At 40.7% G+C, this 17,282-nt stretch overlaps 1 protein-coding gene across 1 annotated transcript in view; it reads right to left on the reverse strand.

Annotated features, from left to right (window-relative positions):
* Positions 1-16,604, reverse strand: part of elna (elastin a) — a 40,635-nt gene extending 24,031 nt beyond the window's left edge. The window contains exons 1-4 of the mRNA XM_085429280.1: positions 16,536-16,604; positions 16,022-16,351; positions 2,597-2,665; positions 862-909 (exon numbers count right to left, since the gene is read on the reverse strand). Of these exons, the coding sequence (XP_085285406.1) occupies positions 862-909; positions 2,597-2,665; positions 16,022-16,097 (193 nt within the window). The 5' untranslated portion in view covers positions 16,098-16,351; positions 16,536-16,604. The remainder of the gene's footprint in view (positions 1-861; positions 910-2,596; positions 2,666-16,021; positions 16,352-16,535) is intronic.
* Between the last annotated feature and the right edge of the window lie 678 nt (positions 16,605-17,282).

A 17,282-nucleotide genomic window follows, 5' to 3' on the forward strand; every position in this document is an offset into this window, starting at 1 on the left:
ATAATGCCTTCCAGCAAACAGGCTTATTAAAAGCGGTCAGCCCTCAAACACATTGTTTTACTGCCTCAGCAATATCCCTTGGATTTAATTAATCTTAGCTTGTGGTGGCGTGATAAGGAAGTCTCACCAGTTGTTTCCCCTTGATCCGGCCGAACCAAATCCGAGCGTTGACAGGGAAATTTGTCTCAAGGACTGCAGTCTGTTTCTTATGGAACTAATGTTACACTGTTGCATGCTTAATGTTGTAAACTTAACGTGCGCATAGCCCTCAAATAGCATTAGCATAAAATATAGCAAAAAAATGAAAAAGGTGCACAAGGTCAAACTTGTTCAGCAAATGGGAGCTGAAGCCCTGCCAGGGCACTACACAGGGTGTGTAAAGCTGCTGCTAAAATTGTGTGTGTGAGTATCTGCTGCTGATGTGTGAAATGATAATCATCAGACTGAATACCTGTGCCTGCAATGACACTACTTTCTCGATTTATAGAAACTTACATGGAAAATATCGCTGATTTAGGCTGAGCCGAATGAAAGACTCTCTTCAAAGAGCGGCCTAGATGATGCTGAAGCTTATTAAAAATGTATAAATATTAATCAGTAGCTGGAAGACAATGAGTTAAACCAAGTTGAATTCATCATAAAATCGCCTTGATCCATGCACAGCTCCATGAGGCTAAAAAACAATTCTTCCAATATACATATTTGAAGAAGACTTTTATGATATAATTTTGTTTAATTTGTCCACATCACAGACAGAGACATGAATGCTCCGGTTCATGATAAACCAGATGCAATTCTTGAGAAGTTATTTTTATTTTTTGGGGGGGAAAAGTCATAAATCAAAAAATCTCTTCTACTCACCTGCAGCTTTAGCTGGTTTATAGCCCGCAGGGAACCCTCCAGCAGCCCCTAGTAAAATAACAGTCATACAACTATTGATTTATGGTTTGCCTACATGTAGTAAGGTAAATCACAGTTTATCATCATGCCAGCTGACTTGTGTCATAAGTTCTCTCAGGACACCAGGAGTGTCTTGTGGCATCTTCTGAGGGTTACTACATACTTGCATATAAGTTTTTATATCATGATGAAGCACGGTCACATAAGTCCGCTTGTGAGGCTCAAAATCTGTGTTCCTTTTCCAGAAATGACAATGCTGCACATGCATACATTAAGGTATATGTTATAAATCACTGAATGCATGTGCTTATACATTGATTGTATGCAGTCAAGTTTTGCACAGGACTCCGTGCAGTCTGGTGAAAAATCGAGTATGCCCCATGATTCGATAGCTTATAGACCCAACTTTAGCAGCAATAACTTGAAGTAATCATTTTCAGTGTGACTTTATCAGCCCCTCACATCGTTGCAGAGGAATTTTGGCTCACTCTCCTGTACAAGGTTGCTTCAGTTCACTGAGGTTTGCAGGCATTTGTTTATGCGCGGCTCTATTAAGGTTCCACCACAGCATTTCAGTCAGGTTGAGGTCTGGATTTTGACTGGGTCATTGCAGCACCTTAATTTTTTTCTGCTTCAACCATTCTGTTGTAAATTTTTTGGGATCACTGTCCTGTTGCATGACCCAGTTTGAGCTAAGCTTTAACTGTTTGACAGATGGCCCCACATCTGACTCTAGAATACTTTGAGACAGAGGAGTTCAGGGTCGACTCTGTGACTTCAAGGTGCCCAAGTCCTGTGGCTACAAAATAAACCGAAATCATCCCCCCTGCACCACGGTGGTATGATGTGTTTGATATGCTGTGTTTGGTTTTCAGCAGACACAATGCTGTGCGTTAGGGCCAAGCATTTCTACTTTGGCTCGAAGGAAATTGTTCCTGAAATCTTGTGGTTTGTTCAAATGCAGCTTTGCAAGCCTAAGCCATGCTGTCATGTTTATTTTAGAGAAAAGACGCTTTCTTCAGGCAACCTTTGGAAATGGTCACACTTCCTCATGATTAATTATACGCATTTGATTAGCAGCACCTGGCTCCTCCTTACCTTATTAATTCTTCTGGAGGCAGTAAGAGTGTGCTTTGACAGGACTGCATGAAGTCATGTGAAAACTTTCTTTTTCATATGAGTGTATATTTTTGAGTACATACAACAAGAGAAAAGGATGATTACATGTCACAAACATGCACATTTTCACCCTTGAAAGACTTTTTGGGTTAAATATTTACTCAGTTTCAGACTTTCCAGTTTATGCTTTTGACAGAAACAGACCCCTTAGGTTTCAGTTATAAATAAGAACGTTAAATCTGTGTGAGCCACTTTCAGTCATTTGAATCATCAGTGCCAAGACTTAACTATCAACTCAGCTTTGAAGTTTGATGACAAAGCACTGCCAAGCAGAGTGCTATGTTTCTCGTATTCTTTTGCACATAATACTGCAAGTGTCTTTATTTTGAGTCAATTGCATGTTCACATTGCAGTGATTCTTATACTACTATTTCTTTTAGTTAAACTTCTGCTCCACGGTAGTTCAATGTACCTCTCATACCTTTTCTAAAGAGAAGCAGACTTTGTTTATAGTGGCTGCGTTCTGGATGTTTTTTTGTTTTTAAATTGTGCAGACACTGGGTGGATGCTCTTTTACCTGGAAAGAATCCAGTTCCTGTTCCACCGCCTCCTGGTCCTAACCCAGCACCAGGTGGTAGATACACACCTGGAGCACAGATCAGAAAAAGCAAGAAGTTATCTTCTATCACAAACACATGTGACACTAACTAGAAATATGGGCATGCAGCCATTTTTTTTTTTAAAAAGCACATTGCTTCTAATAGCATTTCTAAACAAATAGCTCATTTATTGGACAAACACTCTTAAACACTTCCATCATCTGTGACCCATTTTAAGTCCACCCTCAAAACTCATCTGTTTAAAATTGCCTATTCTTAAATTTCTGTATGTTTTAACTTTATTCTTCTATTTTTATCATTGTGTATATTTCCAGTTTTTATCTGTTGTACAGTGTCCTTGGGTGCTTTGAAAGGCGCTATTTAAATAAAATGTATTATTATTATTATTATTATTATTATAAAGCAAAAATGGAATCCGTCCTTGGTATACACATCCGCCCCAGGTTGCAGAAATTAAATGAAACGTGCACACAGCCGCTGCAGCCGAATCCACAGTGAAAGGGAAACTATAACTTTGATGAGGAGAAAATTCAAATCGTTTTCATACTGATGAGGTACTGCAGTTGGAAACTTTCTTTCTGAATCCTACTGCACCACTCTGGATACCCACAACCCCCACCTGCATCCCCTAGCCTTATTTTTCGGCTGATTTTTGGCTGCAACTGTGAGTAACTCCTGAGATGGTCGTTCTGGATCCCAGACATGGTGGCCTCATGTGTGCAAGGAACAACAAGAGAAATAAAAAGAAATGGAGACTTAAAAAAAATGACTGCAGTTGTTCTGGGAGGACTAACAGCTAAATCCAACGGGACCGGTGAGCTAAAGCCAAAATTACAAGTAATATTTTTTGAGGGGAAAACCTGGTTTATATCACAAAAACACAATGTAAATGAGAGAATGTGGCTGTAAGACCACTATGTTTAATGGCTCTTATATGTGTTGGAAGGCAATTTAATTTAAAACACATGTCAAAGGCGTTCATGTGTTTATTAGAGAATACACTTTGAAAACTGGGCTTTCGGTTCCGTCCACTGGGTGAGGCCATTAGAAGAGGAACATTACAAGGTATTGCTGTCCAAGCTGGATGAATCGAAGTTCATCACACATGGCACAAAAAAACAAAACCAAAACCAAAACCAAAAAACCCAGCCCATGCATTTTATCGAGTACGCCAGATTGAAGAAAGCGCTAACAACCTGTGACATATTTTTGATTTGTGCAACTATTATCAGTTTTGCAGCTGAGGCTAATAAAGCAGTGCTAATCAGTGGGGGGAACTAGTGAAGTGCACAGTCCTAGAGGATGATGCAGGAACCACCTGGACTGGAAGAAGAAGATATTTTTTAACACACAGCTGGATTATTAAATTACAAGCAAATTATGTATGAAAATCTTTAATTTAAATGTACTGATGCAGCTGTAAGTGGTTTGCAGTGAAGCTATGGACAATAGTGTCACACTCATTCGGATACTTTGCAACTGTGCTGATAGTTAAGGGATAAACACGATTTTTTATGATGAAGAGATAAAATGTTGTGTTGGGCAAAAAGTAATGCGTCAAGAAAGGTCTTATAACCCCTGTGGTTGTCTGCAGTGTAGGACAAATGATAGGGTCTCTCTTAACTTATCCTCGCTGGAAGGATCAGAGTGCTGGACTGATCACATTTCTTGAGGTTTGGCCTTACAGACTGAAACAAAAAAGTGCTTTGTAGTAATTTGAAATGCAGTGCACATGTTTGTCAGTCTCCATTAGTTTGCCCATGCCCGTGGCTCCATGGCATAGAGCTCAAGTGCAAGGCACTACACAGTGGACGCACAGTTATTGTTCTCAATCTTGCGCCTTCATTTAGCAATCAAAAGGAGGATTTCCTGTGCTGGCATTGTAAGTGAGGCAGGACGGACTGCGGGTCTGCTCCAGTTTTCCTCGTGCTTAGAATCCAGTCGTGCTACTGTACCACATCCACAGAGTGCACCGGGTTCACCAAGACCGTGCATCCAAATAAGGCACAAACTGACCTCTGCCAAGTGCCCTGACCTACGTCAATAAATTTGAAGATTTCTTCATGATTTTCTTAATCATCACCATCATCATGTGCTTATGTTCCTCATGAACTCAGCCAGGTCATGGGAATGTGTTGGAATGTGTGTGGAGGACAAGACTGACTCGGAGAGCAAGCAGGATTTAGACTGCACAGTCAAGTTTTCTGGGTGTTTGTGACGTGCATGGTGTTGAGAAAAGAAGACTGGTGGCCCCGCAAAAGCCCCTCTCCCCCTTTTTTTTTAAAGAGTAAAAGCTAAAAGGTAATCATAACAAATATAATTTTATGTGTAGAAACCTTCTTGGTACAGGTTATCTCCACTGGAACAGAAGAAGTTGTGACAACTTCGGATAAATAAGAAGGGGAAAAGAAAATATTAATAAATTACTGGCTGCTGTGTAGGGAGAAATAAGCTTTCTTGGTATCAGTTAAATGTTAGTGACTGTTACAACCTAAATAGGGTGCACAGACTGTATTTTTTTCTGTAGGGTGCTCTGTGCATATTAAGAGGGTGATGATGTACATGCACTCACAGGAACCCTGGCAGCAATTTTGACTTGTCACCAGTTTCACTTTGGACTTGAATGTGGTCCAGCTGTGGGACTCTTAGTCAATGGTTTGTCAGTAAGCTAGTCATCAACAAAGTACAAAGTTCATTATCTGGGGACGAGATCCTGAGACTTCCTGTGGTATTTTGCATGCTAATCACAGAAGACGATGTTAAGATTAAAGCACAAAATTCTAGTTTTCTCTTCATAATGGAAGATGGAGCTTGCCTCAGTGTGGTTCACCACATTAAATAATTAAGCCTGCCAGCAGGAATAGCTATTGCTGCATCACTTTTGAGTGAAACATAAAGGAGCAACATTTAGAGCAATCACTCCACCCACCACAAAGGCAAAGACATAATAATTCGCCACTTTCACCTAACATGGTGTCTAAGGGCCTGCCAGATATGAATCACCCTTACGCCACATTTTGGAGGCAGGGGGACTGAAGACAAGCAATGAAACCTGTCAAGAGATGTCAAGAAAGTTTTTGATGTGGTGTAGCCAGTAAACTAGGCGACTCTGAGCTACACTTCAGTAGTTAACTTTGCAAAAAATAAAGACAGAGAAGGAAAAGAAGTCACTTTTGTACTGTCTGTAACCCTCAGGATAATTGCAAACATCCAAACCTCACATCCAAATCTACACAGACTGATCAGTCATAACATAAAACACAGCCTATTATCCTTATTTTCACCTCCATCATTTGATTCTTGGACTGTACGAGAGGATTTTTTTCATCATTTACACAATAATTCCTATCCTGAGGTTTTGGTGCACACAGCTTATCCACTGTCTGAAATAAGCTGGGTTTTTTTTTTTTTAGCACTTTAAGCAAACATTCTTCTGATTGGCTGCCTCTGATTAACAAAAGCGCAAGCGGGACTACTGTGTGAGATAGACCTCAAGCATAGTTTAGTCTGTCTGTGTAGGTTCTTAGTCATTCAAGTCATAGTAGTCTATGGAGTTTAGAAAGAAAGTGACTGGATGTTAATTAATTTTCGTGATGATGTTTCACATCTTTATGGAAGCCCGTTTCCACCACAAAGAAAAAAAAGGATCCATAACTCGAAATTTTGAGAAATAGACTTAACTCGAAATTTCGACTTATTAACTCGAAAGTTTGTCTTACTAACTCAAAATTTTGGAAAAGTACCTTGAAATGTTGACTTACTTTTCTCAAAATTTTGATTTAATAATTCGAAATTTCGAGTTATTAAATCGAAATTCAGTAATCTACATGAATTACGTAATTTCTTTGTTACCCGGAAGCTGAAGCCCTCAGCTACAAATGCTACAGCTAAGGTACAAGTATTACAGCCAGTCATGAATGCACAAAGTGTGGCTTCACAAATGACGAAATTCTTGTGTTATTAGCTGAATCACATAATAATAATAATGGATACTTTATTGATCCCCATGGGGAAATTACTTGTTTTTCTCTGCATTTGACCCATTCACTCAGTGAAGCAGTGGGCAGCCCACTAAGCAGGCGCCCGGGGAGCAGTGTGTAGGGACGGTACCTTGCTCAGGGGTACCTCAGGGTAGCCGTTAAGTGGATTCGAACCGCCGACCTTCCGATCATGGGGCGACCACTTTACCTACTGAGCTATCCCTGCCCATTATGGTGCTACTGGTGTTACTATCAGCAAACGTACTCTCGATCCGGCTTCGAGTGCGCATTCCACGTAGCTTACTGATGGGCAGAGCTTACTCGAAATTTCAAGTTAATTTTCTCAAAATTTCAAGTTGATAAGTTGAAATTTCGAGTCATGGATCGGGATGGGTATCGAAACCCGGTTCTTGTTGAGAACTGGTTCCCACTGTTTCAATTCCTTGGAATTGTTTGCCATTTTTGTAAACGATTCCCTTATCGATTCCAGTCGCCCCGAATAATGTCACCACGTTGCGGAGCGTCATTTACCTGGCAGGAAACATGGCGGCTCAAACGCTCAAAAGTTTGGTTATACTTTACGAGAACAGATGACAACAGGGCAACTTGCAATACTTGCAAAGTAGATATTTTCATTTAAGGGAGGAAACACTACGAATATGCAAAAGCATTTGCTCACAAAACACACGATAACCTTAAATAAATGTCGTGTTTTTAATTCTGCTCCGGACTCGTGAATCTCAACCCAGCAGCAGCGGTAATGTTTGCACGTCCTCTCCCGTTAATGCGGCAGGTAAATAATCAACTAACAGTGCATATTATGTTAGCGCGATCTGCCTTATTACAAAACCTGCCATTACTGTGCATTTAGGTGACCATGATGAGAGAGACGGACAGAGTCTGGCTCAGATGCTGGCAGTTCTCGCTGCAGTCTACCGGTAGCGTCTCCTTGCAGGCCAGGATAGACGAATGTCACAGAGCAGTGATTAAGTTTGTGGTAAAAGCCTTGCACCCATTTGCCACAGCAGATGCCCCCGATTTTCGGTAAGTGAATGTGTTTAATTGTAGGCAGGGACATTTCTGGATATTCTTGTGTAATTGCTACAGAATAATTTATGTTATACTTTGTTATTGCTACAGAAGAATATTTATTTTATTATTTTACATTTACAATTTTTTTCCTGGGGACCCTGTGACACCCCATTGAAGAGCCGTAGGCTGGATCTCTTAAGATCTCACTACTGGGTTTGTAAGGCCATGTTACTCCTAAATTTCTATCTTGTTCAAAGAGAAGATATAAAACAAAGTTCTAAGCTAATCGACCTTAGTGTTCTCCTTTTTTAAAAAGAATCAATAAAGAATCGAATCGTTAAACAGAATCAAAAATGGAATCGGAATCGTGAAAATCTTATCAATACCCATCCCTAGTTATGGATACTTTTTTTTTTTAGTGGCGGAAATGGGCTTCCATACCTCTCAGCTAAGAGGCTTCTTCAGTTCTAAAACCAAATGGTGGATAGTCCCAGGTATTTATACCCTAGTGGGGATTGTCACTTTCCTAATGGGGAAAAGAGGATTTTTCACCAAACCCACATACACTCCTGTGCAATCCTCCAAGAGCTTCTCTGTGCATCGCTGGAGGAGTATGCTTCTGCTGATTGCTGTTCGGCTAACACTGGGGCCAGAACAGGGAAAAGAGCGACAAGAGAACTGGGAAAAAGCTTCAAAGATCTAAAAATTCACCACAGAAAAAAAAACAATGGCTGCAGTGACCTCCAGTTTGCATGTCAACGTATCCCTGTGGAAGATACTGAACCTCATGTTGCTCGCCGATGCATCCACCAGAGCTTAGAAAAACAAGTAGATGTAAAAAAAAAAAAGTGCTTGTATGAATGAGTGGAGTTCTCTGCAGCTCTGCCAGTCTAACAAAATGCTCACTAGGTTAATTGCTGATTCTACATTGGCCGTACTGTAGGTGTTGATGTCAGAGTGAGCGTGTGTCTTTGTGTTAGGCCTGTGTCAAATAAAGGACCTGATCTGAGGTTACCTAGCCTCTGGACCTATGACAGCATGAATAGGCTACAGCTAACTCATCACTCCTAGCTAAGGGAAAAACAGCTAATAAAAAAAGTTTTTGGATAATCAAATTGTGGAGTGGTCCCTCTTGCTGCCAAAACAACTCCCAGTCAGCATCATAGACAGGGGAGACAGGGGATCCATAGGGCTATCCTGCGCTCCCTGACACTGGGATATAGATTGTGGTGTGGGGCCTTTCTGGGTCCAGCTTTTTCTGATGTTTCTCACAGATGCTCAATTGGAAAGGGATTTGGAAGTTTGGAGGCCAGGTCAATGCAAGGACCTAAGATTCCCCAGCAGATCATTGTACTGCAGCAAAATGCTCAACATTATTCACTTCAGCTACAGGGACCCCTGTGAGTAGCTTAACACACAGTTCTAGACTGTGTTGGTGCATTTATGTATCCCATTACAACATGTAGTGTTCCTCACCCTGTCATGTATTCTGTTATTTTAGTGATTGGCAACATTTCCTAGACTCCCTAAGAGAGGGACACGTTTCTTACAAAGGTGTCAGAAGTGTCATTAGTCAGATTTTTATTACTTTTTAAAATAGCCACTGTTTTATAAGACAGTTTCTTATCGGTAGCTCAAGGCGCACCACTTATTTTAAATGTTTGCTTCCAGTCTTATATAAATCACAGCCAAGTTGCAGCTGTGTGGAAAAGCTCAACCTCACATTATTTATATTTTTACATTATGCAAGGAAAATAATACTTTCTAAATTTGTGTATCAGCAATGAGGGTTGCTTCAAGCGTGAAAATCTTGTCAACACTTGACATTCAAACTCTGACGAGAGTTGATTATTTCGTTTCCAGGGAATTTGCATTTGCATTTACGGAGAACAAAGAGGACAATCTGTGAAAAGCCTGAAGGCTTAGATAGAAATCATTTTCACACGCGTCCACATATGTGGACGTAGTGTTTTGGGTTTGCCTAATTCCCTTGTTTTGAGTTTCATTAAAATGACGTAGTTCACTAGACACAAGCTAACAAGTGGAAAGGCCCACATCCAGATATGTTTAGCTTTGCCTAATGTCATGTTTTGAGTGTCAGCCTGGAAATTAAAAAGTGACATGTTTATCAGCTGTTCAGCTGGCAAGATAATTTATTTGATGTATTGCCTGAGCATCAAAACTGGCAGCAAAGCCTTCCATTGTAATTCATGAATTTATCACATATTATAGCCTAAGTGGAAAATGTACACTGGCTTACACACTTGATTTTTATGAGGATATGGGTTACTGGGCCCAAAAATAATGACTGGCTTGTAGTGAAGGTAGGAAATTGTAAGTCAGATCTTGTTTTGTTACTAAATCAAACCAAAGCCAATGACAGTTTTTTCCATAGTACCACCCAAGTTAATGGCAGTTTTTACAATTGCTCTTTGAAAGATCTTAGTCTTACTTCATTTACAACAAGCTGGGTGAGTAATGTGACATTTCCCTGACCCTGTGCTGTGGCTGTTTAATAATTGGTCTTTGGAGTTGATTGAGCAATTTGCCTGACTTGTGCATGAAAAACACGCTTACGTGTGTGAGTACACACACACACACACACACACACACACACACACACACACACACACACACACACACACACACACACACACGTGACCTCGTAAACAGTTAATGAAGGCATTCCCTTTGTAAAAGGCTTACAGAGCCATTACCATTGTGTTCACAGTGCATAGTTTGTGAAGTATTGGCAGATCTGGACAGTGTTTACATCACATTTACACGATTCTGCGCCTGTATTTCTATCGCTTTAGATAAAATTTCAAAATGTTTTGGCAAACTGGCAGCTGTTTGCTGTATTCACATCATGTATCCAAAACCGCTGTCCCAGAAGAGGAGGTTTGGTTCTCTCTTTATGGAAAGCTCTCGTAGCGCAACCCAAGGAGCACTGCAGTGAAGCAAACACTGCGGTTCCTGGCACTCTTACATCTCCTGTTATCAGACACATGACAGCTGGCCAATCAGTCAGTCATTCCACTATTTTTGCACTATTTTCCAAAGCATGTTGGAAAAATGTGAGAAGCAGTTCATAAAATGAAAATTTTCAAAGTTAAAATCTATGTTAGTCTCACCCCCAAATGATTTCAACTTCCCTTTCTACGGTTTCCCATCTTGTTTCAGTGATTGAAGCGAAACATAAGCATGTGGTGAGCAGAATTTTAACAACTCACAAGACCAGATTTCAGTCCTGTCAGGGTTCACCTTCTGGTGGCTCTAGTGTAGCTTTCTACTGGAAGCTGACAGGGTATCATTACAAGATTAGGAAAGTCATGCCTTTGAAACCAAACATGGGTTTGGAGCAGCTGCTGTGGGCTCTCCTGTGTGAGGATTGCAAGCGTGAGCATTACGGAGGAAACTGGGCCGTGGTTGGAGATAACCATCAACCATGTGAAATCACTACAAGCTAATGGAACAAGTTGTTCATGTTGTGACTCCCCTCCAAAATCTGATTTATGTGATTGTTGGTTCCACTGGTTGATACAGAGTTACAAATGAAATGTTAAAAGGACCATAAATGACTAAAATCATTATCCACGGTTTGCAATGTTCCAAAATGTGTCCCCTGCATTTCTTTTGACTTGGTAAAAACCAAGTTAACTGATGGGACACCTGAACATAACACCACTGTGAAGTGTACCAACTAACTGGGCAGCTGTAGCTACAACTGTAGCTGCCTCCACCAGTGTGTGAATGTGAGAGTGAATGAATAGTGGCATTGTAAAGCGCTTTGGGTGCCTTGAAAAGCGCTATAGGAATCCAATCCATTATTATTATTATTATAAAATGTAGTTTAAGATATGAAAAAGTTTTGTTTCTCAAAATGTGTTGTGCTTTGCAAAGAAATCCCCTATAAAGTAATGAAAAGGAGGGTTTTCACAGGACCCACCGCAGCATTTCAGTCATGTTTAGGCATAGACTTTGGCTCATTGCAACACTTTTGTTTCCATTCTTTTGTGCTTGGGATCACTGTCCTGTTGCATGGTCAATTGGAGATTAGGTATCGGAATTTCAGGAGCGGGACCACGCCTCCAAACATGCTCCTTCCAGTTCTCATCTATATAGGTTCTCCCAGTTCTACAAGCTGTTCATTCTCGTTTACGTGCCCCACCCTCCCTTACCTTTTCAATTCTTTAACTTCTTCACTTCTATTTAGTACATGGGGATCTGCCAGGCCCAGGAGCAGCAGCCAGTCCCCTTCGAGACTTTCCCCAAATTGCAGCTCAATTCATGTCCAAGCATTCACCTTTACATACTAAAATGCTGTCAAACTTAAAATCAGGACGTGGGTCCAGCTAGTGAAATAATGGGTTTTAGCTGTCGGACAGACGGCCTGACATTTGACTCTAGAATATTTTGTTGTACAGAGGAGTTCATGGTCGACTCAGTGACTGCAAGGTGCCCAGGCTCAGTAGTTGCAACACAAGCTAAAATCATCATCTTTCCACCAGGACTGTGATTTTTGTGCTGATAGCTGTGTTTGGGTTTTACCAAACGTGGCGCCATGCATTATGGTTTGCAGACCTGTAAACCTAAGCTGTTCAGGTCTGAAACTTTAACATTGAATGTACTAACTGAGGCATGTACAGTCTGAGATGTTGCTCTTGGGTTTGTTGCAGTCTCTCTGAGGATTGCACAGGCTGTCCTTGGTGTTAACTTGCTGGAACTGATCACAATGCTGGAAGATGGCATTGTGTTAACACACACACCTGAATGCTTCAGACCAGCAAACTGAAAAAACTTCTGCTTTTATAGACATGCTGACATTTACCCCCCCCAAAAAAAAAAAAAAAAAAAAAATCAATCACAACACAGGATACATTGTTTCACCGCAGAGGACTTTGATGATTTTGATTAACCTCATGTGATGCATTTGATTAAAATTATAGTTTATTTCCATTTTTTCCTCATCAGCTCATCCTCTTTTGTGTCTTTTTAAATAAAAAATAGTGCTGTTGTGGTGTTTGTTGTAAACCTAAAAGAAGGTTGTTGTAAACCTAAAAGAAGAAGTTGGACATCAGCTGTGGCGGCCGAAGATGAAAAAATTCCTGACTGGAGCCACTTCAGATTGCTGGCCCGGTAAGATTGCACCTACCAGCTCGCAGCCTGGTGAGGGCTGCTTGCATAATGGCTGGAATGAATCATCGGAGATAATGTGCCTCTTTGTTGAACACTTGGCACTCCTCGATTGCAGACCAAACATCTGACTGGAAGATGCTCAGACTGACATTTACACACAAAGAGTAAGAGCTAAACAAATTATTGATATGTTTTTGTAGCAGTGGTGAGAAGTGACTACTATCCAAAATCTGTAGGCATTTAAATCGTAACACATTGGGTTTGCAAAGCAGTGAGTCAGAGAAAGAATTGGTTTCCATTAAACTGTGTGCTGGGTTTATAAAGTCAAGACTGGTAGTGGAAAAAAAAGAAGTGCAAGAACTAAGAGGTTGTTCCCTGGATATTAGCAGTGCATTATTCTTCAAATTACATAATGCGTATTAAAACAACTCATCCATCCCTAACCTCTGCTCCGATTTGTGTAACCTTCTTAACAGTAGTTATGATAAAAGAAAAAAAAGAAAGAGCGATAGGAAAGCCAACATGTTAGTAATCGCTCCTTGCTTTGTGCTTTGATGCAGAGAGTGACTTTGCAAAACCTCTTTGATGTAAAACATGGATGGAATTGTACAATTCCCTAACACTTTCTCAAGAGTGGGACATGTATACATGGAATAAAAGTTCTTTCACAATAACAAACCAATCAGTGCTTGTAACTAAACAGCTTCTATCCAAATGTGTACTGAATGAAGTCACCTTGCTGGAAATTACACCAAACCGCTCAACGTCAACAAATTAAAATGCTTGTGTGGCTCCAGCTAGAGAGAAGCAGAAGAAGAACCTTGTTGGAAAAATCTCCCCCCCGCCACCAAAAAATCTGCATCTTGTTCAGACGGTACTTCAAATAGACTGCTTCAGTAATTGCAGAGTAGAGCTGTTGAGCGCTGGGAGCACCTATATGTCACATTAATTCAGTATACTGTGGTTGGCAACCCGCCCCACCAGAGGAGGGATTAAAGCCAAAGAAGTGTTCACAGCACATGCTACCAATAAAGTAGTGCATCGAGTTTAGGTACCCACCAGTAACTCTCAGGTACTGCTGCATGTCAACACTGGTGTTTTGGCTTTTGCATGGCAGTCCACTCTGCAATGCATTTAAGTTCACCTAGAGCCAGGCGACTGGCACCGATTAATGTATTATATTCCTCGAGGCTGATCACGACTAATGCCAAATGAGTGGAACTGGCTTCCAGCAGCACTAAAGAAAAAAAAAAAATCCCAAACTCCTGAATTCTTTGGACACTTTGAAGGAAGAAAACTACTTTCCCCCCCCCCCTTTTTATCAGAGCTCAGAGCCAAGTCCTGCCAATCAGAGTTGTGCCATTAACTCTGTCCTTGTTTGTCCTTGAAGCCAAGCTCAAAACGTGGCACAGGCCAGTTAAATTGTTTTATGGTCTGTGTGAATGCAACATATGGACTGAGGTACTTGAGATACTTAAAACCATAGCTAGTGTTCTATAGGACGCATTGTTTAAAAAGCTTCAAGTTGGTCCGCCTCTTTCATCACATGAGGGAGATCCAAACAAACAAACTATAGTAACTGTATGTTTCCTCCAGTACCATTTCTCATTTACATTTGTTGACTGAAGTTATTCAGAGAGGGTTGTCAGTCCACCATAATTCAAAGCGTAAATTTGTCAGGCACAAGAGGCATTTTCTGGGCAGAACCGTTAAATGGGTGGATTGGGTGTTAATGAGGTTCGTGTTACTCACAGATAATTTACCCTTGGACTGTGCCCAGAAGGTTTTTTCAGGTTAGAGTGCACAGACACAGATGGAACTAGTTTGAGCACCACAGAAATGTTTGAAATGGATAGATTCAACACTCATCTTGAGATCAAAGTTGCGCTGCTAAGCCAATATTGATATTTGCTGGCTCCTTTACCTGCTATATATTTTTCATGAAAGTATCTCAAAATCTCCATAGAAATGCGCCTGGCACCGAAAAGACATGATGGATGTGCCATGAGGCAGAACGGATAAAGAAATTCTACAATCAGATGAAGACAGCTAGAAAAAGTGAGACTTTACATGGACAAAATATTTATTTTAGGACTCTAGCAGCATAGCCATAATGCACCTAAAAGTACACTTGGACACTGGGAGATAAGGAATATAAACAGCTGTAACTTTTAAGCAAATAAATACAACAACAAATGGACTACAGCATACCCAGTCCCAGATGCTTGACATGTTTTCCAGTTGGGGACTGAATAACTCAGAATCTCAGCCAAATCCCAGACTAAGAAGCAATCAAAGCAATGCAGGCAGAGGAGAGAAAGCAAACTCACTAGCTGAATGATAGTGGGAGGCAAACTCTCTCCCTTTCAGTCTGAAACTGATAAGTCTCAACGACAAACTGCACTTGAAACTAGCTCCTCGGTTCTGTACACACATGCTACAAGAGCTGCAGAAAGCTTTTAGAGTCACTCTCACATTCACTCTGTCCAACGCAGGAGTTCATCAGGAGTGACTCAGAAGTATGTGTTTTTTCCTGAGTAGAAAGAAGAGCCAGCTGGAGCCTCCTCTTACATTTTTTGGATTGGATCTGCAGCCATATAAACATAAGCACGCATATGGATAGGTGTGCACACAGGAGCCAGTTCAAGTGTTTGAAATGCACTAAAACACATGCATGTGAAGCGAGTTCGGAGACTTGAGGGGCGTCTTGTTATGGTTTACTTTTAGATTGCACAATAATAATAATGATGCAATAGGGGAGTGCAATCATTAAGATAAATATGTGGCATTTAAAACTTAATATTTAAATGCATGGGACAGAAGTGTGAAGTCATAGACAGCATGTACGTGCACACTTTTTGCGAACATGAAACATAAAATAAGAACTCTTTTCTATATAGATTGTATTGTGGGAATTAATAAAAATCAAATGAGCAGCAGTCATCAATAAATTAGCAAACCAAGCATACTAAGCAATATAATGCAGAGCTCTTTTTAAATTAACATTTTTATTTTGCAAAAGTTTAACATCCGATGCAAACAATATCAATTTTAGTTATTATATAAAGCCTTTATATGTACTTCTTGCTGCCTTGTGGCTAATAAGCATCAGCAGACATTTTGATGACTGAGGATTTTAAGTTTAGGAACAAAACTTTTTTGCACCTGTTCTAAACCTTTGATTGATGCAGCAATAATTATGACTCCATTCACCTGCGGTTATGCACTTACCTCCTTGAAGAGAGGGTTGAATCAGTGCTAAGAGGAAGAGTCCACAGAAGAGCAACAGAATGTTTCTGTTAGCCATCTCGCTCCAAAATGCACCACCCCTCTCCCGATCAGCTGGTTTTATTCTCTTCTGGCTAATTACCACTAGCCCCGAAGTCTCAAAGAGTGATGAAAAAAAAAAGAAGCAGGGGGAGGGTGAAAAAAGGGAAAAGCTCAACGTAATTATGAGAGGGCAAACACTCTGGTTCAGTGGATCACTTTGCTTTATTTCCTCGTCTATGTCTGGTGTTGCTGTTTTTATTCTGGTCACTCCTGCCAGCAGCACAGACGCTCCTGCCAGCAAGGAGAGGGAGAGAGAGAGAGCGAGAGACATACAGGCAGATACAGAGAGGGAGAGGGAGCAAGAAAGACCCCCATCCAGAAGGAATTGAATTGACTGCCAAGCATTTGCACGGATACAGAGCATACTTATTTGTTACAGACTGAGGAAGAGCAAACAACAAACCCAGATAATTACCTGCGCTCTGTGGCTTTAATTTTCAGCTTGTTGCTTTTCAACACTTGCAGTGCCACGATCTTGCAACTCTTTTAACCAAGCAATCACAAAAACCTGAGGATAGAGGGTGAAAAGAAACACAGCAAGAGTCAGCATCTTTCCACCAAATATAAGAGCCACATATTAAAAACGTCCCTGGTTCAAAAAACAGCTGGGGAAACTGAAACATGCTGTGCCCGGCAACCCGCGATGCAAAAGGCAGGAATCGTCACTCAAAGATGACACCGTGTGAAGAAGTCAAGGATGATGTTTCTTAGGAGCTAATCGATGTCTCAGAAAGTTCATGAGGACCTCAGTCAATGTCAGGCTTCCGGGTTGATGTAATTGTGCTCCTTAAATAGTGAAGTTTTTATTTGTGCCCCTGATAACTTTGGTCGGTTTACATTTGATCAGCTGTTCAACCTAAATAAGTTGGTTGTCTTCTACGATCCTATTTTTAAACATTTTATTGCCTGAGCAAACCATCCCTGGATCAAATTCAGTTCAGTTTGGTTTGATCTATATAGACATACAATGACTGTCTCGCCACTCTCGCCATTTCATTTGAGCAAGCAAATGGCGAGAGTGGGAAGGGAAAACTCCCTTTTAACTGGAAGAAACTCTCAGGAAAGGGGATCCACCTGTTGGTTAGAGAGGATGGGGGGAAGACAGGAGAAAAGACACACTTTGGAAGAGAGCCCGAGATAAATAATAACTAATGATTAACTG

The sequence above is a fragment of the Rhamphochromis longiceps genome, linkage group LG14, assembly GCF_057381845.1.
Source record: "Rhamphochromis longiceps isolate RC_006_pf linkage group LG14, R_longiceps_female_GT1.1, whole genome shotgun sequence".
In the NCBI taxonomy this organism is placed as follows: Eukaryota; Metazoa; Chordata; class Actinopteri; order Cichliformes; family Cichlidae; genus Rhamphochromis; species Rhamphochromis longiceps.